This window comes from Ictalurus furcatus, chromosome 3, assembly GCF_023375685.1.
Source record: "Ictalurus furcatus strain D&B chromosome 3, Billie_1.0, whole genome shotgun sequence".
Lineage (NCBI taxonomy): Eukaryota > Metazoa > Chordata > Actinopteri > Siluriformes > Ictaluridae > Ictalurus > Ictalurus furcatus.
In genome coordinates, this window is record NC_071257.1 from 22,752,328 (window position 1) to 22,778,681 (window position 26,354).

Here is a 26,354-nt window from a genome sequence, read left to right on the forward strand (position 1 = left end):
ACTTCCTCTCTTGAAAGATTTCTGCCAGACTTATGTGCTTCATACTGACTGTGGGTTTCACAGGGTTCTAAAAGACATAAAGAAGGTTTAAAAAACCATTGTCTTTATCATTTTGACAGGTTTCTAGAAAAGCTATTAATGCATTTGTCCCCTTCTAAAACTACTATGAACAATCTTTTCCTAATGTCATATCTACTGCAATGTAAATGTTATACTGTATGTCTGTCCTCAAAACAGCCACTAATAAGACACTAATAACATTTTAATTACTTTTATTTTCAATGTACAATAAACCAGTGAACTCAAGAACATTTCAGTTAAGAAAATTGAACAACTTATCAGTATGTGTCAAACATTATCTGATGAAATAACATAATGAACTCTTAAAATGGCAACCTTGTGTGCAGAGTAGATTATCAAAAAGAAGATCCTACATTCTCAAAAACAACAGAGAACCAAGACGTATAGTGACGTTCTTACATCCCCAAACTGACACTTAACAGGCCTTCCTACAGGCATTGCACCGATGACACTATGACACTTCTTTCATTTACCAAAAACAAAAATTTAAATAACTTCAGCACCTTCAGTTTCCTTCTCCACAGCCACACAACAACTTGCCAGTCATGGGCTTGTTGTCATGGACAACTGCTAAATTCATGGATAGGAGGAGGATTTAAATTAGAAACAGCGTTCCAGGGCTAGATTCTGCCATTTGTGTTGTTTCAATTCTGTGACTTGTTTCGTTCAGTAATTTTGTCTTTCAAGAATATCACTCCTGACTTTTACAGTCCAACGCTCTGTCATGGCGGAAAAAATCCAACATTCACAGTGAGCCCCTAAAGTGCAGATGCTGAACAATAGAAAGACACCAAATCCACATACAATCAGCCCATACAGAGTAGATTAAGTTGCTTTGTAATAAATAAATACTTATGTATTTAAAGCAGTGGTTCTCAAACCAGTACTCACGGCCTCTGGAACAGTACACATTTTCTAGCTCTATTCCTGTGTTGCATGATCGATAGAGTAAAAAACCTGGACTGTCTGGCATGCCCTGAGGCCTGGTTTGAGAACAGCTTTGTATAAGCTTTGCTTGTATAAGGTGGCATTAGGCCAATTAAAAATACATCTTTAAATATGTGTCATTATGTTGCCACAGCACTATAAAACAGATTACTGTGATGAAAACCTATATGTGTCAACAGAAATCCAATCAGGTGAAGATTAGCATAACATAAATAAAATTTATAAAGGTTGTAGTTTTGCAAACAAGGATTCATATTTAGTCCAGCTCCAGTCTTGATCCTGTATAGAACAGAAACAAACACAGACTTACATCAGAGATAATGTTTTCCAGAGCCTGTCAACATGATAAACAGTCTAATTAATGATCATGATCATTGCTAAAGCAGTTTTCAATATTCCAAAAGTACACACATTCTAATATTCACGTTTCATAACACAATTATTGCCTAAGGTTTTATTATTCTGTATGATGCCATCACAATATTGTATTTTAAAACAGTGTCTATCTTTGCCTGAACCCTGCTGGGTAGCAAACTAGAGTTTTCCTCAGACAGTCTGATCAGATTAGATCTTGTTTTTCAAACTTTCATGTACAGTGCTGTGAAAAAGTATTTGCTTTTGTCTGATTTCTTCTGTTTTTGTGTACATCTCATACTAAATTGTTTCAGAAATTAAAACAAAATCTAAGATAAAACAAAGGCAACCTGAGTAAACACAAAATACAGTTTTTAAATGAAAATTTTATTTATTGAAGCAAAAAAGTTATCCAATACCAAGTGGGCCTGTGTGAAAATGTATTTGCCCCCGTAGTTAATAATTCCCCAAATCTATGAAGCTGCATTCATAATGGGGTTCAGCTGGACTAGACGCAACCAGACCTGATTACTGCAAACCCTGTTCAATCAAATCAACACTTAAATAGAACTTTTTCAACAGCATGAAGCTGGTTAAAAGGTCTTACCCAGTAACACACTATGCCAAAAATTTTAAGAAATTCCAGAATTGATGAGGAAGAAGGTGATTGAAATACATCAGTCTGGGAAGGGTTACAAAACTATTTCAAAGGCTCTGGGACTCCAAAGAACCACAGTGAGAATCATTGACTGCGTTTACATGGACAACAATAATCCACTCTTAATCTAATTAAGACCATACTTTGATTAAGAAACTACCATGTAAACAGCAACCTTAATCTAATTATGGTCATAATCTAATTAAGCTCTAATCAAATTAAGACAGGTGGATTACTCCTGTTTTAATCGTATTATGGACGTGCATTACAGACATGTAAACACCTTAATCACATTATGAACGTCGTGTGAGAGTTTTCACCACATTTTGCGACAGGACACGATCACACACGGCAGTTTTACGTTTTACGGCGAACAAGAGAGTTCGGCTGTGTCCCAAACTGCATACTTGCCTACTATAGGCCTGTAGTGGGGAAAAATACATGTATCTCGGCTACTATACAGTAGGTAAGTATGCGATTTGAGACGCACCCACGGCTTCAAGCAGTCGTCTATTTGCACGTACAGCATGACAAATAATTAACTGCACTTAAAGCGTTCGTAAAAAATTAAATAAAAACACCCAAAACTGTATACGGTACCATAACGAAGACGAACTGTATGTTGATACGTGAAATTCTGGAGTGACGTCGATCAGCATGGCGCGGTGATGTAATGATGCGGGCTCTTAATCTAATTATGATCTATAACATGTAAAACGGGTACATGATAGGAGTATTCTAAAAGTGACTCATGTAAACACCTTAATCACATTATTACATTACTTAGATTAAGGTCAATAATTAGATTATTGCTGTCCATGTAAACATAGTCAATATCTCCAAATAGAAAAAACTCGGCACAATAGTGAACCTTCCAAATTTCAGCAACTACTCATCTGGCAAGTCACAAAAGAACCAAGGACAACATCAAAGGACCTACAGGCCTCTCTTGCATCAATAAAACTGGGCGAAAATGGCATCCATGGAAGTGTGGCCAGGTGCAAAACCACTGCTAACCCACTATTAAGGCTCATCTGAATTTTGCCAAAACACACCTTGATAATCGTCAAAACTTGTGGAAGAATGTCCTGTGGACTGGTGATTTGAAAGTGGAACTGTTTGGAAGACAGGAGTCCCATTACATCTGGCATAAACCAAACACAGAATTCCACAAAAAGATCATCATACCTACGGTCAAGCATGGTGGTGGAAGTGTGATGGTGTGGGGATGCTTTGCTACATCAGGGTCTGGGCAACTTATAATAATTGAGGAAAACATGAATTCTGCTCTCTAACAGAAAATCCTAAAGGAGAATGTCCGGCCTTCAGCCCATTAATTGAAACTGAAGCACAACTGGATTATGCAGCAAGAAAATGATCCGAAGCATATGAGTAAATCCTAGTCCTATAAGTAAGTCAAAGACTGATCTCCAGTTATCGGAAATATTTGGTTGCAGTTATTGCTGCTAAAGGTGGCACAACCAGATTTTAAGTTTAAGGGTACAATTAGTTTTTCACATTGATACATTTTTTTTCTCTTCAGTAAAATAAATAAATAAAAACTGTATTGTGTGTTTACTCAGGTTGCCTTTGTGTTATGTTGTATTTCTTTTGAAGATCTAAAACTATTTAGTATGAGATATAGACAAAAACAGAAGAAATCAGGATGGGGACAAATACTTTTCACAGCACAGTAACTCTCATTTAGTGTGTTACTAAATTTCCTTCACTAAAAAGGAAATGTATGAGGTTGCCATGTGTAGCCGTAGTTCAAACAATTTTTAGCACATTGCTTGCAATACAATGCTTGCATTATAGTTAGGTGCACTTTCAGCTTCTCCAGTCTTTCATTAAATATACCACTGCAAAATGCTTTCTTTAATGTGCGCTCACATTAACTCACAATTTGACAAACACTAATTACTATTTACATATACATCCTAGAACACAAAGCATACTATAGATTTTGAACTCACCATTATACTCTCTGATTTCTCCTCAGCTGTCTCCTGCAGCAGACTTGTGAGCTGGCTTAAGTACTTCTGATTCTCCTCCAGAAGCTGGTTAAGCGTTTCACTGGAAAACAAAATGATTTAAAGTTGCTTATGGAATAAAAAGCACAGCCATTCTGCGTTAAGTGAAATGTGTGCAGTGAGGAGTTACGTGTCATGTGGAGCTGGAAGAGACATGGGAAGGCGTGGAGAGCAGGGCTGCTGAGGATGCTGAGGCCAGACTGAGAGAGAAGAGGATACATCTGCACTCTGGCTACGAGTGGTGTTCTGCGCCTGCAAGAATACACACATTCCTTACTTACTTAACACAGCACTGTTATGAAGCAGCTGAACATGCCTTACAGATATGTAATATGAGGAGTTGTTTGCATAATCTGTCAGTGACTCAATTTGTATGAAATCAGTTAAACTGCAATACTCACACATGCAATCTTCAGTAAGTGCCAGAATTCCCTCTGTCGCTTCATCTGCATCTGCATAACAGTGCCATCTGCCTCCTTAATGTTCTCTAGAGTTTTTTCAATCTTCGGGAACAATTCAATAATCTTCTGTTTGCTCTGCAGAATTTTACTGGCAAAAAAGAAACAAATGAGTTACAAGCTGTTAATACACTATATGGCCAAAAGTTTGTGGACACCTGACCATCACACCCACACATGTGGGTCTTCACCATACTGTTGGAAGCACACAATTGTATAGAATGTCTCTGTTTGCTGTAGCATTAATATTTCCTTTCACTGGAACAAAGGGCTTGAGCCCAAACCTGTTCCAGCACGACAATGCCCCTGTGGACAAAACGAGGTCCATGAAGATCTGCCAAGGTAGGTGTGAAAGAACTCAAGTGGCCTGCACAGGGCTCTGGCCTCAACCCCACTGAACACCTTTGGGATGAACTGGAATGACGACTGCATCCAGGCCTTCTTGCCCAGCATCAGTGCCTGATCTCACTAATGCTCTTGTGGCTGAATGGATGAATTTCCACAGCCACACTCCAAAATCTAATGGAAAGCCTTCAGAGAAGTGTGGAGATTATTATAGCAGCACAGGGGGGACTAAATCTGGAATGAGATGTTCAACATGTACCAATGGGTGTGATGGTCAGGTGTCCACAAACTTTTGGCCACATAGTGTATGAATGTTAAATGTTTCATACTACTAAACATTAGTATCTGGACTTTTTATTCCATTATAAAGATGATTTGTCAATTTTCTGAGAAACTGTCAGAATATATCAGTTGTCTGATCCTTCGACTTTTTAGATCACCGTCAGAGTGTTTTGTGCAGACTACCTTTTTCAGATCATTAGTCTGGTGTTCATGTGGAATCTGCCTGCTCTTTTACAAAGGCTCAGTTTGTCCATGCACTCAGAGCTGGTCCATTCTCAGCTCAGTGGTTTAGTGCTCTGATCACAGGTCATGTGAGTCATATAGAAAACATTCATTTGTGTATGTTGGTTTATGGTAAAATGTCAAACCAATATAAACAGGGACAATTTGTTGTCTTTTGTGACATCTTGTGTGCACTTAATGTCCATGGAGTTCACACGTTTGGCTTCCACCTCCAAAGGTTTATTTTTTTTAACCATGGTACAATCCTGCTCCCTTGAAGATATTTTTCAAAAATGTGGGAAAAATTCAAGTAATCCCATTGTACTCCCATTTTCTATCTACATAAATCATTACTGTGTTTGGTAGCATTTACACATGGCTTCAACACGAACAAAAAAAAAAACTGTTCTGTATTGAGTTTTATTTTGTTTCCTGTGGTGCCATCCTGATCTAATCTTTTCCTTTCAGTTTTGATTGCCACTGAAGTTGGTATGCAGGTAAACACTGATATGGTACCATAAGACACCTATAGTGTTGTGAACAAGTCTGTGGATTAAAGCTGGACACAAAATGAGACTATGACTACGTTTACATGGACAGCAGTAATCTAATTATTGACCTTACTCTGAGTAAGATAATAATGTGATTAAGGTGTTTACATGAGTCGCTTTTAGAATATTCCTGTCATGTTCCCGTTTTACATGTTTTAGAATATAATTAGATTAACAGCCCGTGTCATTACGTCACGTGCCACGCCGTCCGACGTCCCTCCAGAATTTCACGTATCAACATACAGTTCTTCTTCGTTATGGTACCGTATACAGTTTTGGGTGTTTTTATTTAATTTTTTTACGAACGCTTTAAGTGCAGTTAATTATTTGTCATGCTATACGTGCTAATAGACAACTGCTTGAAGCCGTGGGCTGCGTCCCATATATATAGTAGCCGAGATACATGTATTTTTCCCCACTACAGACCTATAGTAGGCAAGTATGCGGTTTGGGACGCAGCCGAACTCTCTTGTTCGCCGTAAAACGTAAAACTGCCGTGTGTGATCGTGTCCTGTCGCAAAATGCGGTGAAAACTCTCACACGACGTTCATAACGTGATTAAGGTGTTTACATGTCTGTAATACACGTCCATAATGCAACTAAAACAGGAGTACTCCACCTGTCTTAATTCGATTATTGCTTACTTCGAGTATGACCTTAATTAGATTAAGGTAATTAAAAATTGCTGTTTACACGGTAGTTTCTTAATCAAAGTATGGTCTTAATCGGGGTAAGAGTGGATTATTGTTGTCCATGTAAACGCACTGTATGTTGTCCTAAGTCGTCAGATGCAACCAGAACATAAAAACAATGAAAACAGGATGACGCCCATAACAAAAGTGCATGCAGAATTGGAATTCCCCTTGTGATTCCCCTTAAACCAAAGAGGTTTACAAGTGTGACTCACACATTGTGTTTAAACACTGGGAATTGCCTGCTTTTCAGTAGAGATGTTGCTGCTTACAGGATGAATAGTGGAACATCTGCAGAATTGAGTCATTTAGTCTAGACACCAGAACATTTCACCAAGAGACACTGAACGCAATCTGGATGACAGTAAACCTTTACAAACACTGACGTAGAAACTGAGCAAAAGCAATAAGGTAACGGTCAGGCTGTTTTTGTTTCATCTTAACAATGGCTTTAATTCTTTACCTGAGATGTGCATAGAGATCCTTCAATACTTTGTCTTGATTCTGTACAGTCTGAACAATTACTTTCACCATCTCAGAACTGTCACTGTAGCCATGTTGAGAGTCATTCACTGTGGAGAACATGAATAAAACAGTTACAAAGTGCCCATGAAATGAAAATGGGCATTTTACATTTGTTTTTTGTACAAATCTCTTGACATTGCGACGCAATGACTGGGACGCCAATATTCTCATAAAATGTGTTTTGAAGATATTCCTATTTCAATGAGAAATATATCACAGAATTTGTATCACTGCACAGTAGCACCAATTAGTATTAAACATGGGTCATTTGTGTAGTTTTGAGGCAGCTTCCCAGAAGTTATACCCTTTACAAACCATCCCATCTACCTAATGTTCTATACAATTACAGTGCCCTCCACTAATATTGGCACCCTTGGTAAATATGAGCAAAGAAGGGTGTGAAAAATTGTCTTTATTGTTTAACCTTTTGTGAAAAAAAAAAATCACAAAAATACTCTGCTCATATGGATATCAAACAATCGCAAACACAACACAGGTTTATCCAAAACAAATCTTTGATAAATATATATGTGTGCCACAATTATTGGCACCCTTTTAGTCAATACTTTGTGCTACCTCCCTAACAGCTCTGAGTATTCTACTATAATGCCTGATGAGTTTGGAAAATACATGGCAAAGGATCCAAGACCATTCCTCCATACAGAATCTCTTCAGATCCTTCAAATTTCGAGGTTCACGCTGGTGGACTCTCCTCTTCAGTTCACCCCACAGGTTTTCTATTGGTTTCTAGTCAGGGGACTGGGATGGCCATGGCAGGACCTGATTTTGTGGTCAGAAAACCATTTTTTATGTTGATTTTGATGTATGTTTTGGATCAGTGTCCTGCTGGAAGATCCATCCACGGCACATTTTAAGCTTTCTGGCAGAGGCAGTCAGGTTTTCATTTAATATCTGTTGTTATTTGATAGAGTCCATGATGCCATGTATCCTAACAAAATGTCCCGGTCCTCTGGCAGAAAAACAGACCCAAAGCATTAAAGACCCACCACCATATTTAACTGGGGACATGAGGTACTTTCCCATATGGCTAGCTCTCTGTGTGCGCCAAAACCACCTCTGGTGTTTATTTCCAAAAAGTTCTATTTTGGTTTCATCTGACCTTAGAACCTGATCCTATTTGAAGTTCCAGTAGTGTCTGGCAAACTGAAGACTCTTGAGATTGCTTTTGGATGAGAGTAGAGGCTTTTGTCTTGAAACCTTTCCAAACAACTTGTGAAGATGTAGGTGACTTTGGATCATAGTTTTTGAGACTTTCTGACCCCTAACTTCTGCAGTTCTCCAGCTGTGATCCTTGGAGATTTTTTGGCCACTCGAACCATCCTCTTTACAGTGCACTGAGACAATATACACACATGTCCAATTCCAAGTTGAATTATAACATTTCCAGTTGACTGGAGGTTCTTAATTATTGCCCTGATGATGGAAATGGGCATTTTCAATGCTTGTGCTATTTTCTTATAGCCACTTCCCATTTTGTCGCACATCACAGCTGTATTCCTTGGTCTTACACATTGTTATGAATGACTAAGGGAATTTGGCCTGTGTGTTACCTCATATTTATACCCCTGTGAAACAGGAAGTAATGGCTGAACAATTTCCTGTTCCCAATCACCCAAGTGTACTTAAAAAAAAAGTAAAATATGAATGGGATAAATATTTTTCTCATATGAATTCATAGGGGTGGCAATAATTGTGGCACATATAGATTTAACAAAGATTTTTTATATATATAAACCTGTGTTGTGTTTGCAATTGTTTGATACCCATGAGAGCAGAGTATTTTTGTGAATTTTTTTTAACAAAAGATCAACAGGTTAAACAACACCTTTCTTTGCTCATATTTACCAAAGGTGCCAATATTAGTGGAGAGCACTGTATCAAACATCTTATTAAAGCACTCCTCTTGAATCAAAATCCTTACCAGATCTCCCACATCACACCTTTTAATCTGTGGTTTGTCAATAAACAGATTATATTCAAGGTTATTCATAATACAACTTACTTTTGCATTTTGCTTTCAGCTGTTTGTAGAGTTCAATGGCTTTCTCCTCACTAGAACGAAATGAACGTAATGTTAAGTTAAAAAAAAAAAAGACAAGTTTATAACTGGACAAATGCAAAAGAATATTTACAGCTGCTCCATGACATCTCCTTGGCGCCGGGCATAAGGACTTCTCTGAAGCTCCACAATCTCAGAGTGCAAGGCCATAATCTCTTCATCTAGATGGCCAATCTCTGCAACCTTTAAAAAATGTACAAATCATCTGTCATTGCAGCTGCTCCAACTATAGAAAAAGTCATTGCTCACCTGCTCTTATTATGTCTAAACATAGTTTAAGAATTTAGATCTAATTTATAAATATACCTGTCCAAATGCAGCAGCTTTCTCTTCGTTTTCCTGCCATGCCTTGAGCATCTTTTCAGAAGCTACACAGAATAAGTAAACCTTTTAGATCATGCTTTATTTACTTTTTTTCTGGACAATACATTGCACCAAGTATAACTACAAAGATAAAAATATCCAAAGAAATAAACTGAAAGATAAAATAATTGACGTGGCCTTTCAAGGGAAATAAAAAAAAATAAGTAATTCTCGGACTTACATATTCCGTATTGCATCTGATCACTGTACTTCTCCAGATCATACTGGATACTACTCTTAAAGAAATCAAGCTTGGCTTTTAACTGCTGTGAACATGAAAACATCAGATTCTTGTATCTAGTGAGGTTGGTGTTGTACCGAAGAAGGCTCAACCTACAGAAAAGTACACACGAACATGAGACAAAAGCCTGAGAAGGTAACATAAACCTTAATTTACCGGTTATGTAACATTATTCTATATTTGACATACATGGCAGCTCTTTGGCCCTGGAAAAGGCGACTGTAGTCCTCCCTGAGGCCACAGATGTAGCTCACTGCCTCACCCCAAACTTTCTTAAGGGCATTCAAGGGCAGCTGGGTCTTGGTCTCACGTACTGAAAATGATAAATAAAGAGACAATAACAAGAGAAAACATGGGTCTTATGACATATTGACAAAAGCTCATACAATGAATTCATGTTAAGAAAAGACATCAAAATAAAGGTGAAAACAGTTTGACAAATTTTCCCCTTGTATTATTTTACTTTTTCAAAATCATTTTGATTTGAACTTTGTTAATTCCACAACAAACAACAAAGAGAATAAAATGAAATAATCATTCCACATTCTGCAAAATAGCAATTATCAAAATTTCTGGATATACACACCAATGAAGTTCACGCTCTCTGGAAGAGGCCTGGCAGTAAATGGTCCAGTGTACTTGGTTAGGCTCTTATCAAACAGATATACTATGTAGCTGTCCCATCCTCGCTGATACCCAAAGGTGAAAAAGGAATAAATCAGATTAGAGATTCAAGCCACATAAAAAAACAAAACAGAAAATCCTAGAACTCTCTTACAACTCCATCCAGAACACATTGTGCTGCAGGCTTTCTCGGATCCAGCATGACTCCCGTCTCCTGCAGAAGCTCTTGATTCCCTTGTTCAATTTTTGTCATATTCTCGATGCTCTGCTGCAAGGAGTGAAGGGTCTCCTCAGGGCTCAGACGGAAAGAATGAACCCCAGTTGTGGTCATGTTCAAGATGTGCACGACCTACAACAAACACATACAGTAGTCGAAGAGAGCCATCTACTGGCAACACTCACTAATTATACAACACAGCACACATGCAGGAGTTTTGTGTAGTCACTGGAGTCTGAACAACTGACCTTCATGTTCAGTATTTGATCAAGTTGTGCGAAGCACTGTGGTTGTTTAGTATCAGGGTGTATTATTCCTCCCCTCTGAACTGGATCCCACTTAAGCATCAACTGTAGCAAACACTCCAAAGGCTCCAACAATGTGCTAATGGTAGAGAGCATTATACATAAACTCAGTTAGTCTCTTAGGATCATGGCCATCCAGCTGAAAGATGTTTAGCACACTGGTTTGGCATATTGTTACCTGCTGAGATTATTGGGGTAAGGAAGATGACTTGAAAATCTGACTTCTCCATTCATATCTTCTACAGCCATGATGTCCTTTGGGCCTTTGTTACGTACTTTGCTTGTCCTAGAGCACAATGATAACAAGGGTGACTACAATGACTAGGGATGTACAGAAATTTTGGTTTTATGGCCGAAAGAGTAAAAAAGGCAGAAAATATGAGGCGAAAATATATGCCGCCATGCCTGCCCCGCCCCTCGGTGCTCAGCACTCAGATTTCACATTTAATCTAGTTGATGGTTATCACAGCGCTACACGGCAAAGGGTGGTCATGTCAGTGGTTTGGAAATATAGCGTTTCTGATAAACACATCAAATTGGCCGTGTGCAGTGCTTGTTCTGCAGAAATTTCAAGAGGGGGTACGCTGCCAAAGCACTTTTCCATGACAAGTTTGAAACACCACCTGAAAACACGACGTCCCGTTCAATATGAAGAGTACAACAAAACAACAACAGAATAGAGGCACTCTGCCTTTCCGTGTTTTGCAAGATGCTAGTCTAGAGCTGCTAAATTCATTACTTAACTGCTGTTGTGCAGATCATAATAGTTAACATTACATTATTTGTATAACTGGATTAAGAAAAAAAATCTGTTAAATTTGATTGTTACAGAACTGAATGAAGAATAATATATTTAATATCGTTTTTGTTTTGGTGTGTTCATTTCAATAAGTGTGATCAATTTATTGGTTTGTAGTGTTTCCAATTCAGATTCATTAAATTCACGAATGAAATGAATTAAAAAGTCTAATATTAAAACAATTAAATAAAAAATCTAGTTTAAAATGGGTTTTTTAAAAATATTTTTGGTTTTCGGCCAAGTGCACCCTGAATTTTCCTTTCGGTGCATCACTAACAAAGATGCACAAAGGAGTTATTAGTGCATGCTTTCACCGATTCAAATCAATGACCAGGTCCCTTTATTTAAAATACAATGTTTGCACCAATTTGGAATGGTGTGTGTCAAACAGTAACTGGGAAGCAAATTAAGGCTGAATTGATATGTGTATCAGTAAAGTCTAATACTTCATAGTTACTACAACTTCTTTTATTAATGTTATATTCTGTGAAACATTATCAATTTAATGTCCTCACATTCCCCCAGGCGTACACTTTGACTGTTTGTACAATACTGAATCATATTGTATTATATTGTACTCAACAAACAAACTACACACAGAACCATTTCTAAATCATACCACATAAGAATGACCTTTCATACATCAGATCTTTGATCACTTATTTAGATGCGTATAATTTTGCAGATATGTTCACAGTTGCATAGAATATATTCCTAAAATCTGTACTGAATGGGTACATTTAACGTTGTAATATTAAAATAAATTAGGATGTAGCTACAGTGTTCTTAAGTATGTGTAGTATGTTTTCAGGCCAGTTTTATCTGGTTTGTCAAACACATCCTGTTTCTCAGTAGGTTTTGTTTAACTGCCTCTAAATAGGATGTGGTTATTTATCATCTTGTTAATCATGTATTGGTATATTGGTGCAATACATGTATACTTTAGAATTTTCAGTTCTAGCTGAAAACCAGATAAAAACTTCAGAACAGCCCGGCTTAGAGTATACACTTACCATCCACTTTAATAACACCACCTGTACACCTGCTCACTTGTACAGTTATCCAATCAGCCAAAGTGGAAGCAGAGCAATGCAGAACACAACTGCAGATATGCAGATATAGATCAAGCGCTTCAGTTAACATTCGCATCAAATATGAGAATGAGCAAAAAGTGTGATTTCTGTGACTTTAACCTTAGCATGGTCATGGTACCAGAAGGGCTGGTTTGAGTATTTCAGAAACTGCTGATCTCCTGGGATTTTCAAACACAACAATCTCTCGAGTTTTCACAGAATGGTGCGAAAAACAAAAAGCACTCAATAAGCGACAGCTCTGTGGGTGGAAAAACCTTGCTGATAGGAGAGGTCAGAGGAAAATGGTCGTATTGGTTTGAGCTACCAGGAAGGATATAGTAACTCATATGATCACATTTACGACTATGCAGAGCAGACAAGCATCTCAGCATGGACAAAACATCTAACCTTAAGGTGCATGGGCTACAACTGCAGAATACCACACCGGGTGCCACTTGCCAGACAAGAACACGAATCTGAGGCTAAAATGGGCACAGGCTCATCAAAATGGGACAATTGAAGTCAGAAGACTGCTGTTGTAGCCTTTCCACTTTAAGGTTTGATGCTTTTCTGCACACAACAGTTGTAATGAGTGCTAAATTTAGAATTCCTGTCAGCTCAAACCAGTCTGGTCATTCTCCTCTGATCTCTAAAGTTAGAGATAAATGTGTGTCAGCCTGCAGACCCTCTGCTCACAGGATGTTTTTTTGTTTCTCACACCGTTCTGTGTAAACTCTAGAGACTACTGTGTTCATAATTCCAAGGAGATCAGCAGTTTATGAAATACTCAAAACAGATGTCCACACTAACTGAAAATCTTGACCTGTATCTGCATGATTTTTGGCATTGCGCTGTTGCCACATGATTGGCTGATTGGATTAGATTGGCTGATGGGTGATAGTTTAGAGTTTATATTGGTATAACATATACACTCACTGACAGGAAGTCTATAGTAACTCTAATAACCACTCTTTACAACCCTGGTGTATACTTAGTCATTTTCAGTTCTAACTAAAATCCAGAGAAAACTTCTGAACAGCACCACTTTGTGTATACTCTCATCATCCACTTTAATAGGGAAACCTATCTTTTTATAATATAAAAGTATAATTGATGTTATAAATCCTGAACTACTTGTCTTACAATGCAACATAGTGCTCTGCAACATGAGAAAATTGAGGCAGTAGATGCAGTGTACTTCAGTGTATGTAGCATGCCATGCTTCTAAAGAAAGAGGACCATTAAGGAACTGATGGGAAATTTATATATCATTCACACCCTGATTCTCAATATGGCTTGTGTAAATATTTCGAAATCAGATGTGGTTGATGATCATAAAGATGATTATTTTAACTAGAAGCTGGGTTATGTGAAGAAAGAATTTCACTGTAATGTAATATACACTAACGGTCAAAAGTTTAAACACACTCATTCTTATTCTTTATTTTTATTTTTTTTCACATTTTAGAATAATAATAATAAAGTCATCAAAACTCTGGAATAACACAAATGGAAATATGGGAATTATTTTCTGATAAAAGATTCAAAATAAATCTAAATAATTTAGTATTGTAGCATAAAGTAGACACCCTTTTTGCCTAGAATTTTCAGAAACGTATTCTTGGCATTTACTCAACCGATTTCTTGAGGAATTCCCCGGAGATGCTTTTTAAACTGTATTAAAGGAGTTCCCATCTATGCTGGACACTTATTGGCTGCTTTTCGGAATATTTCACTCCAAGTCATTCATTTAAAAAATATTTATTTGTAAATGAAATGTTAGTTTTGAAGAAATGAATATGTTGGCACAATTATATTTTTGTCTACAACACCGATTTCAAACATTTAATCATACATCAAATGGATCAAAAGGTTTTTAAGATCATGAGAAACATTTCAGTCGAGTGTCTCCAAACTTTAGACCGGTAGTGTATATGTGACAAATAAAGGCGGCTTCTTCAGCAAACCTCTGCTAAACAAACTAGTGTTGTGTCTCAAATTGCATACATATGTACTAGTTACTGAGTACTAATATTAACAGGTTATCCTATTACAGTTAATCTATGAATTTCGAAGACCTCTTATGTTGCCTTGAAACCTATCGAAAGGTCTGTTTTGAGTACTAGTCGTTTGGATTTTCTATATTAGTAAAAACCTTTGAATGTAAAATCAAATTTTCGATTTGGGACTCAGCCCATAACAACAATCATGAGGACAGTAGAAGGTTTTAAGAGAGAGAGCTCATCTGTGTATTTAACGTTCCCGTGCATAAAAATCACCAAACATTTTACAGTTTGACTTAGAGACCTCATGGACAGGGATGTTTTTTCCTCTGATCTGCCATCTACCGAGTGTCAGTTTTAAGTCTTCTGGTACATAAGATACACAGCGTGTGTGTGAATATTAATGACCCTGGCTTTACCGCCGTTTCTGCACGTACATGCAAAACCAAGTATAAACCAGGCTGCTTCATCTCCTTCTGTAACGCACCACCCTGGTTTGGATTTTCCTATAGCAACACAATGCTTCTCACTACAGTGGTAAGTCTGTGCGAGGAATATCCCTTTGGTTTTTCATCACTTACTTTAAACATATGTATGTTACTGACATCATAAAATATTAAAATGTTACAGCAGTCGTATATTATAAATTTGGAATCTTAGAAAAATGCAGGATGGACAAAGCTTGGAGTCGCAGAAAATTCTAAATGTCTCTATGGGGTTGATTGCACAACACATTTAGGAACCCCTGACATGCTGGTATATTATAACAATAATATTGGTACAGCATATATTGGATATAAAAAGTCTACACACCCTTGCTCCCCTGTGCTGTTTCTTTACCTTTTGTAACACAGAAAATCTTGAGAGCAGATGAATTTATGTTATGTGGTTTCAAAGTAACAATTCAACAATGGTCAATGAACAACTGTTTATAGCTGCTATAAGGTAAGTGATGGGTGATGCTAACTTATTTCACAGACGTCCACAACAGTAAATTATAAACAGGTTAAAAAATTTCAGTCATTCATTAATAAAACTGCATAATCATTGGCAAATTGCTGTTCTAGAAGACACTTTCAAACATGTGGAAATACCAAACAACGGGGCAGTGTAATGTGGCCCTGACAAGAAGCAAGGCCCTGCTTTTAATTCCTTACATAACATCCTGGCAATATGAGCAATATCAGCATCCCAGACACAACATGGGTAAGTGACACGACTACATTACAGAAAAGAGGAATGTTTGAGTCTTAAACTGAAGTGTGTGAGAATTTAACTGTCATGGGCTGAAGTTGCCACATACCATTGCACAGGTTGCAGGTTATGTAGAAATGGACGAAAACCACAACTACACTCGAAAATCATTGTGCCAAAGCTCCAGTAGTCCACAGTGACTGTGTAGGGTTTGCTCTCGAATAACTCTGGGGCCTGAAACAAACCAGATGTAACTGTTAAACCAGTAGCTCTCTAAAATGTCACTGCTTTTAGAAAGGATTGTGTTGATACAACGGCTCAATTTAATTCTGCTTATAGGTTCAATACTTTATCACTACTCATTATTTTGTATAAAATAAATAGATAAATAAATAAACAAACAGAATTTAGAGGGAACAGAATCAGCATGGCCTTGTTTAAGTTACATAAGGAAAAATACTTTCAAATATTCCACATCTACTCCTGTGGTATGTAATATGTTTTTATATATATATATATATATGTATATATATATATATATATATATATATATATATATATATATATATATATATAGATAGATAGATATACACACACACATATATATTTTTATATATTTTTATATATATATATATATATATATATATATATATATTAGATAGATAGATAAGACAGAAATATAAACAATAGAAACAACATATAGAAATAAAACAATTTGCTATTAGCCTAGTAAAACTAACATTCCATTATTAGCACATTTTTCTCCAAGTTTTTTAAGCAAATAATGGAAAAAAACAAGGGTTTAACTTGATGGTATTCTATTTAACTAACCAGTCCCTCGAGGATTTCATGAGTTTGCGATCGCATAAATTAACGCAAAACCAACCAAATGCTGCAATATTCGGAGGAGCTTGCAATTTTTCTAATTTGAGCTAAGGCATGTCATGTGACATCATCACAAGCTGTATTCAGCCAAATCCCTCTTCGGTTCATGTGAATACAGCTAAAAGGCCTCTTTTATCATCAAACACTGCTGCAAAAATATGCAAAACAATTACGTGTAATTGCAATTTTGCCGATTCAAGTAGTTTTCTGCAAAAAAAAAAAATATTGCAAATTGCATCACAAATTTCAAACACTTACCACCGCAAAACACTTTTGGTCGCAACAATAAAAAAAAAAAATTCTGCGAAATCCTGTACGGACTGACTAACTTGTGGATATGTCTTTAATGGAGACCACAAAGCCCTTCTGTAAGTCACTATGGGTAACGGCATCTGCTAAATGCTGTAAAAGTAAGTGTAAATGTAAAAAAATAAAAATAAATAAATAAATAAATAAATAATCTAAAGAGCCAGCAGCAGATCCATACACATCAGTCCTTATCTATACACCAAATTTAACAATATGTAGCGCGTTTCAGGTCTGAACCAGGTTTCAGGGACATCCCTAGTCATAATACACTATGAAGGACTCACCAGATACTGCAGAGTGCCCACAAACGATGTGCAAAGGCTCCCTTGATCCAGATCTTTTGCATAGCCCAGGTCTATTATCTTGTGAACAAGCTAAAAACACAAATACCCAGAATAAGAACATTTTGTAGATGTTTACATATACAAATAAAAAAACCAAAAAAACAACAACAAAAAAAAGAGAGATACCTTTCCGTTGATTTCCTGAAGTACTATATTCTCTGGTTTTAAGTCTCTGTGAATGATTTTGTTTGCATGAAGATACTGAATTCCCGAACCTGTTAATACCAATATAATGACTTTAGCACCACACAAATTGAAATAATAAACTATGATACTGCAAAACATGGAAGGTGCCGTCTGAAAGGTAATACATTACCGACATCATTGAGTAAAGATAGCACCTCGCTTTCTTTTAGTCCACAGCAATTCTCAGGTTTGCTTAATAACTACAATAATAAAAAGAGGGATAAGATATAATAATAGAAAAAAAGAGATACCTTTTCCAAGGTTGATTATAATAAACTGGAGCACTATAGATAAGAGAAGCAAAATAAAATAATGCATTAGGGCACCTTACGAAGGTCTCCCCTGGAACAGTACTCCATGGCTAAAAGAGGCAAGTCATTCAAGGCAATGTGTTCCATCTCTTCAGGTACATCCCTTGCTGTCACTACATTCAGGTGGTTCAACCTACCAAGAGAAATTCAGTACTAAAAATGTGTTTCAAAAACTAATCAGCATTACAGTTCTAATATATATCATCAAGTATATATAATATATCTAAATATGTCTCCCTCTCTCTCTCTCTCTCTCTCTCTCTCTCTATATATATATATATATATATATATATATATATATATATATATATATATACACACACATATACACACACACACACATATAAATATTAGAGGTGCAGTGATGTATAAAGGCAATTTTTCACGCCATCGGCCAATAGTTTAAAAACATGCGATGATCAGGGCTGATTATATCCTGTCAATCAAAAGAGGGTGGGAAAACACATCGATTTCATACTGTGTGTAAAGATGAAGTCGCTTGTGTGGAATGATGACAAAACTGCAGTTTGTAATCTCTATACTGCTAACATTTTACACCGGACGCATCAGCAGTTTCGTTATTTTACTGCGCGTCTAGAGCTGCTCGCACTGATTTAAAGCGCCAGTACACCATTGAAAGATTTAAATGAAGATGAATTGACAAAGAGTATGTACTGCACAGAAAAATATATTAGTAGTGTATTTCATATCCAGTTAACGTTAATATATAAAAAAGATTATATATTACCAGTTAGATGTTCAATGATGAAGTAGAAATGCTTGTGTTTGTGATGAGTGAATGTGAGACTAACAGGAGGATTTTTAGAATTCAGTCAATGTTAATATGAATGAATAACATTCAATAAGTTAAGATATCTTACTTTAATCTTCAGAATTTAGTTCATGTGCTAATGTTAATTTAATGTGTTTTTTGTTTATGAGTCCAGTTACTGTGAAACAACTTGTTGAAATTGAGAGAATAAAGTTTTTATTTTCATTTCCTTCAGAATTGTGGAATTCATTATTATTAATTTAAAAGAAGGTATAAATGTGAGACTAACGGTATCGGTATCGGCCGATATCACGCTGAATAATCGGCTATCAAATTGGCTGAGAAATTTAGTATTGGTGCATCTCTTTTATTTATTTTTATTTGTTATATACACACACACGGTCAAAAGTTTGGAGACACTCGACTGAAATGTTTCTCATGATCTAAAAAAATCTTTTGATCTGAAGATGTATGATTAAATGTTTGAAATCGGTGTTGTAGACAAAAATATGATTGTGCCAACATATTCATTTCTTTCATTAGAAAACTAACATTTTATTTACAAATAAATATTTTTTAAATGGATGACATGGAGTGAAATATTCCAAAAAGCAGCCAGTAAGTGTCCAGCATAGGTGGGAACTCCTTTAAATGCATTTCAGGGAGATTTCTCAAGAAATCAGTTGAGAAAATGCCAAGAATACATTTCTGGAAATTCTAGGCAAAAAGGGTATCTACTTTGTGCTACAATACTAAATTATTTAGATTTATTTTGGATCTTTTATCAGAACATAATTCCCATATTTCCATTTGTGTTATTCCAGAGTTTTGATGACTTTATTATTATTATTCTAAAATTTGAAAAATATAAAAATAAAGAATGAGTGTGTCTAAACTTTTGACCGTTAGTGTTTATTACATTACAGTGAAATTCTTTCTTCACATAACCCAGCTTCTAGTTAAAATAATCATTTGTATGATCATCAACCACATCTGATTTAGAAATAGTTACACAAGGCATACTGAGAATCACTCATCATACTGAGAGTACACTGCATCTACTGCCTCAATTTTCTCACGTTGCAGAGCAGGCATGAGATGATGGCTTTGGCAGTAATATGGCTTTAGCGTGACAATATTGGCACAATTAAAATCTAAAATTTTTAATACATTTATTTTGTAGTGACAACCAATCAAACAACTGCAATGTCACTATGTTGCATTGTAAGACAAGTAGGTCAGGATTTATAATATCAATTATACTTTTATATTATAAAAAGATTGTTTGATGGTAGATTTGGCTTATTGGATAACTGCATAAATGAGCTCTACAGGTGTTCCTATTAAAGTGAATGATGAGAGTATACTCAAAGCCGTGCTGTTCAGATGTTTTCTCTGGATTTCAGTTAAAATGATGACTTTATTATTATTCTAATGAGTGTGTTTAAACTTTTGACTGGTCATGTATATTATATATATACTTTTTCATTATCTGGATCTCTCGACTCCATCTGTCTTTGTTCCTTGCGTTGAGTTCAAGCCGACAGAGTTTCACAGCAATTTTCTCAGATGTTTCCTGTATAAAACACAAACGCACAAATCATTTATTTTAACAGCTTTGCTCAGATGTTTATACAAAACAAAGACAAAGCGCTCTGTTTTGTAACCTGGCACAACAAAACGGCATCATAAATGATTAAGAAAAGAATTAGGGATGTACAGATCCAATACACAATATCATTACTGGGGCTTATGCTGTCCTGAAACATGAGATAAGATTGATTAGAAATGTTCTGTTTCCATCCATTGATGGGACTATGTATGCTGTTGAGACACAGCGCAGATCTTATAGACACAAAATGCTTAAAAAAAAAATATATATATATATATATATATATATATATATATATATATATATATATATCTCTGCCTCTGATATTTCTCATAAAATACAACAGAAGCTGGTAGGCAGTCGTTCACTAAGAAGACCTCAGGATCAGATTAACACAGAGCACAGATCTTATCAAATAAAGAAAAACTGAAAGCAATACACCACTAGAATTAGACAGAGTTTAGTTCAATGTTGAAGGGAAAGGAACAGTCAAAACAAGCAAATAAATCAAATCTAAATGACATCATTACCTGATGCTGATACAGATAGACATGACCAAAGCCTCCGGTTCCCAATCTCTCTTTCATTGCCCAAGCTCCACAGCATTGAGTCTGTTTGAAAGGAGGTTTCTCCATCTATTCATAGCACAAAGAAATCATCTCTTATTGTTGTGAGAAAGCACACATTTCAGCCTTTATCGCAAAACCAGTCAAAGTTGGAAAAGCTGCATATATCAGATGCTCTGTATAGAGTGATTTTAAGGTGCAACAATCATTGCAGCTAGCTCATTTTAACTACATGTTTAGTTACATGACATGTTACCAACAACAAAGTAATTATCACACATTAGCGATCACCAAGCATTATCCTTTCAATGTTTTAGGCTTACTGTCATTGCTAGCTAGCCAACGTTAGCTAACATGAACTCACCTTTGCTAAGCTTGAGTTACCAGTCTATGTTGCTAGCTTGATAGAACCAGCCCAATGTAATGCCGAGATTTGAAGAACTTGAGAACTGAAGGTGTTGTTTCATAGAAAATAACTACGATATCCATTTCATTTTTGATCATACAGCGAGTCCTCAAAAGGATAACTTGAGAAACAACTAGCTGGCTTAGATAGCTATACGTAAACAACTTGATGTTACGCCCCGCAGCCAATCAATTAGCAATGATGCTAACTACAACAGGCGACCTAGCTAGCGAGGTCAACTTCCCATGACACCATTTGTAAAAGAAAAGCCCTTTAAGGTGAAGATTAATCACAAAGTAAGTATAAATTAATACGGAAAACAAAGAACACTCTACTACGCGCTGCTGACAACCACAGCACATATAAGCTACCTAGCTAACGTTAGTACTCCAGTCGAAATCGAAACAAGTGTAGTGCGCATGCGTACTGTAATCGTACGCTTAAGTTAACGTTGTAGCTGATTTGAGATCAGTTTGCCTACACAAAATAACGGCTTTACGCACCACCGTAGAAGAAGATAAACTGAAGCCAGATCAGTGGCCAGATCGCCGAGTTACAGAGCCCATTAGAAGCTGTGTTTTTAATCCTAAAACACCATGTTTGTGTATGTCGCCTGAACACATTTCCGTATATTTGGTGTGTACGCATTAACACCACTGAAGTTCACTCATCTTCAGTTAGAAATAAAGGTTGCATTGTTTTGTGTAAAATCATGAAATTATTATTATGTTCAATCTCTTGTTCACCCTGTTACACAGACACACTTCCTCCTTCAAGCAATCTGACCAAATGAATAACATTAATATGTGTACGATATACAAAAAATAATAATAAAAAAACAACCAAACAAAAAAAACAACAACTTTGAGACACTCCCACTGAAATGATTAATATGGCGGAAATTACACCTTATACCGGGGAAAAGGAATGAATCCTGTTTCTCAGAACAGTAGCTAGTAGCCAATAAAATATAAATGAACAAAGTAACCCAAAGGAAGCCATCTTGACACGGACTTTTCATGAACATCGTTAATAGTGTAATCACTGCAAAAAATAATGCTATAACCAGCCACGAAGTATTTGGAAAGGTCATAAAAGTTTTCAGTGGGGGTTCAGACCTGAAATCAATCAATCAATCAATCAATCAATCAATCAATTAGCTACTCTGTCAATCAATCAATCAATCAATCTATCTATCTATCTATCTATCGTATATGCGACACAGTAAAAATGTTAAGTACATTACATGTTTGCTCAGTCCATGTTCAGATGCATGGTAATGACTTCAAGTTCATAAAATACTTCTCCTCATGTAGCCTAGAATGAACGTGATCCAATTGCGTTATAAAGTAGCACAAGGATGTTGATTTAATTAACTTGTGGCAGGATAGCACAGTGGCTAACATTGCTGCCTCATAACAGGGTCCATTGAAAATTCATGATCAAATCATGTTAGCCTGCAAAAACATATTGTGGTAATGTAACTTAATTCGTTCATTTGGAACCAGTGTAAACATTTGAATGAATTAAATTCAGTAAACTGTTCAACTTCCTGTTTGGTGCATAGTGCATTTTTTAAAGATGATTAATTTGTATTCAAGAAGATTATTCTTCTCAAGAATATATACTTCAGTCGAATTTTCAGATATCTAAAAGAGGTAATGCAATTGAGGGACAGCAACAAATACCTATTAATACCTATTGCAGTAATATTTCTGTTGAGTTCTGTGGAAGACATAGGCCTATTACACAGATGAAAAAAATGTGGGAGTTATTCTATACCTGAAGTATAGAATAAATCTTGAATTGATATTAACACGTCATGATGCATCCTTGTCAGTCACAAAAATCATTAAATACTGCTGTTCAGCAAGATCCTTCTGTAGCTTTAGATTTTGTCTGCCCAAACATTTGAATTAATTAAATTCAAGGAACTACCCCCCACCCCCCACCCCATCCAGTGTATTAACTTGAGCTCAACTGATGTTCTATGTGGGTTAACAGTTAAAAGGAACGCATCCTTCTTTCTACTGATAAATTAATGGACTTTAAAACCTTTTGATGGGGAGGTTACATGACCCGAAAGGCACCGTGTTGTAGGCCTGACCCATTTAATTCTCATTCCACCTTCAAAAGTTGTATAGGATGTAACAGGCTGTTTATTATCCTTTAGTGTGTGTTCGGATTAAGATGTGTGTATTCTCAAGAGTGTCTGTGTTTGGGGAATAGTAGATGGTGGACCATAAAGGTTCCCTGGGTGAAGGCACTAAACAATAAACAAAATAGCAAAGGGGCAAATCAAGACTGCATTTGTACAGGGCCCTATGAGGTGCAGAAAACATAGCAGTTTTAAATTACTTTTCTATCACCATGTTTTAATGTAACTATAATTCTCAAAATACTTTGCTCTCTGTCTATTCATTTATTCAATTAACCAAGGACTACACATTTCATCTAACACTGTGTAAACTGTTTAACTTCCAGTTTGGTCATAGTACATTGTTCTTAAGATGAGTCATTTCATTTTTATTCAAGAAGATTTTTCTTCTCAAGAATATATACCTCAGCCGAATTTTTTAATATGTAAAAGAGGCACTGCAATTGAGGGACACCAACAAATACCTATTAATGCCTATTGCAGTAATATTTCTGGTGAGTTCTGTAGAGGATATCTTACACAGATGAAAAAATGTGGGATTTATTCTATACTTGAAGTATAGAATAAATCTTTAATTGTTATTAACATATTGTAATGCATCTCTGACAGTCACAAAATCAGTGAATACTTGCTGTTCAGTGAGATCCTTCTGCAGCTTTAGATTTTGTCTACCGATGTATTTTGTTCAGTCTACACTTATCTTCACATGTACACACAACTTCTGATATTTCACAGTGTACAGGAAGTCTGTTCAAACAGGATAATGACAGTTTACTCACTGAACATACAAGGTGTCACTAAAACAAATACACTCATTAATTTCATATATATATATATATATATATATATATATATACATACATACATACATATATATACACATATATATATATATATATATATATACACACACACACACACACACACACACACACACACACACACATACAGATGACTAAAGGTAAGTATTTAAATATAATCTTAATAATTATTTTCACTTGTAAATTGATGCAATTGAGCTAATTCTTGTAAGAAGTTTAGTATTAAAATCTTAATCAAAAAATGGAATACAGTAAATTAAACGACAAAACAAAACAAAAGTTACATCATTAAATGCAACCCTGGAATTTTTATGACCTGCTGAAATGACAGGAAATGCATGAAAGCACCTACACATATCCAGTGAGAACACAATGATGTCATTTAATTTCATGTTCTCACAGTCCTGAAAACCCCCACATATAGATACAGTGCATCCGGAAAGTATTCACAGCACTTCACTTTTCCACATTTTGTTATGTTACAGCATTATTTCCAAATGGATTAAATTAATTATTTTCCTCAAAATTCTACAAACAATACTCCATAATGACAACATGAAAGAAGTTTGTTTGAAATCTTTGCAAATTTATTAAAAATAAAAAAACAAAAAAAGCACATGTACATAAGTATTCACAGCCTTTGCTCAATACTTTGTTGAAGCACCTTTGGAACCAATTACAGCCTCAAGTCTTTTTGAGTATGATGCTACAAGCATGGCACACCTATTTTTGGGCCGTTTCTCCCATTCTTCTTCTCATGACCTCTCAAGCTCCATCAGGTTGGATGGGGAGCATCGGTGCACAGCCATTTTCAGATCTCTCCAGAGATGTTCAATCGGGTTCAAGTCTGGGCTCTGGCTGGGCCACTCAAAGACATTCAAAGAGTTGTCCTGTAGCCACTCCTTTGTTATCTTGGCTGTGTGCTTAGGATCGTTGTCCTGCTGGAAGATGAACCTTCGACCCAGTCTGAGGTCCAGAGTGTTCTGGAACAGGTTTTTATCAAGGATGTCTCTGTACATTGCTGCATTCATCTTTCCCTCGATACTGACTAGTCTCCCAGTTCCTGCCGGTGAAAAACATCCCCACAGCATGATGCTGCCACCACCATGCTTCACTGTAGGGATGGTATTGGCCAGGTGATGAGTGGTGCCTGGTTTCCTCCAGAAATGACGCTTGCCATTCAGGCCAAAGAGTTCAATCTTTGTTCACTCTTTGGTCTGAGAGTCCTTCAGGTGCCTTTTGGCAAACTCCAGGCGGGCTGTCATGTGTCATTTACTGAGGAGTGGCTTCTGTCTGGCCACTCTACCATACAGGCCTGATTGGTGGAGTGCTGCAGAGATGGTTGTTCTTCTGGAAGGTTCTCCTCTCTCCACATAGACATGCTGGAGCTCTGTCAGAGTGACTATCGGGTTTTTGGTCACCTCCCTGACTAAGGCCCTTCTCCCTGATCGCTCAGTTTGGCCGAACGGCCAGCTCTAGGAAGAATCCTGCTGGTTCCAGACTTCTTCCACTTATGGATGATGGAGGCCACTGTGCTCATTGGGACCTTCAATGCTGCAGAAATGTTTCTGTACCCTTCCCCAGATCTGTGCCTCGATACAATCCTGTCTCGGAGGTCTACAGACAATTCCTTGGACTTCATGGCTTGGTTTGTGCTCTGACATGCATTGTTAACTGTGGGACCTTATATAGACAGGTGTGTGCCTTTCCAAATCATGTCCAATCAACTGAATTTACCACAGGTGGACTCCAATCAAGTTGTAGAAACATCTCAAGGATGATCAGTGGGAACAGGATGCACCTGAGCTCAATTTTGAGTGTCATGGCAATGGCAGTGAATACTTATGTACATGTGCTTTTTTTGCTTTCTATTTTTAATAAATTTGCAAAGATTTCAAACAAACTTATTTCATGTTGTCATGTGGTATTGTTTATA

At 36.5% G+C, this 26,354-nt stretch overlaps 1 protein-coding gene across 1 annotated transcript; it reads right to left on the minus strand.

Moving 5' to 3' along the window:
* Positions 1 to 255: 255 nt before the first annotated feature.
* On the minus strand, positions 256 to 21,898 carry chuk (component of inhibitor of nuclear factor kappa B kinase complex). Its single transcript, XM_053621543.1, has 22 exons — positions 21,398 to 21,898; positions 20,998 to 21,102; positions 20,337 to 20,431; positions 18,099 to 18,216; positions 17,903 to 17,972; positions 17,713 to 17,801; positions 17,527 to 17,616; positions 16,158 to 16,282; positions 11,158 to 11,265; positions 10,923 to 11,058; positions 10,612 to 10,806; positions 10,420 to 10,522; positions 10,023 to 10,146; positions 9,774 to 9,925; positions 9,536 to 9,597; positions 9,303 to 9,412; positions 9,173 to 9,222; positions 7,088 to 7,196; positions 4,476 to 4,623; positions 4,205 to 4,326; positions 4,018 to 4,117; positions 256 to 1,308 (listed from the first exon to the last, which is right to left on the minus strand). Exons 2-22 carry the CDS (start codon positions 21,100 to 21,102, stop codon positions 1,249 to 1,251), a joined length of 2,271 nt encoding a protein of 756 aa, XP_053477518.1. The 5' UTR covers positions 21,398 to 21,898; the 3' UTR covers positions 256 to 1,248.
* Positions 21,899 to 26,354: the final 4,456 nt, after the last annotated feature.

Excerpts from the sequence above, each read along its gene's own strand:
- chuk (XM_053621543.1), bottom strand. The coding sequence starts at position 21,102 with ATGGAGAAACCTCCTTTCAAACAGACTCAATGCTGTGGAGCTTGGGCA. Across the intron at positions 11,059-11,157 it reads TACCCCAATAATCTCAGCAG|CACATTGTTGGAGCCTTTGG; the intron begins GTAACAATATGC and ends CTCTACCATTAG. Across the intron at positions 9,926-10,022 it reads CAGGGCCAAAGAGCTGCCAT|GTTGAGCCTTCTTCGGTACA; the intron begins GTATGTCAAATA and ends ACTTTTCTGTAG.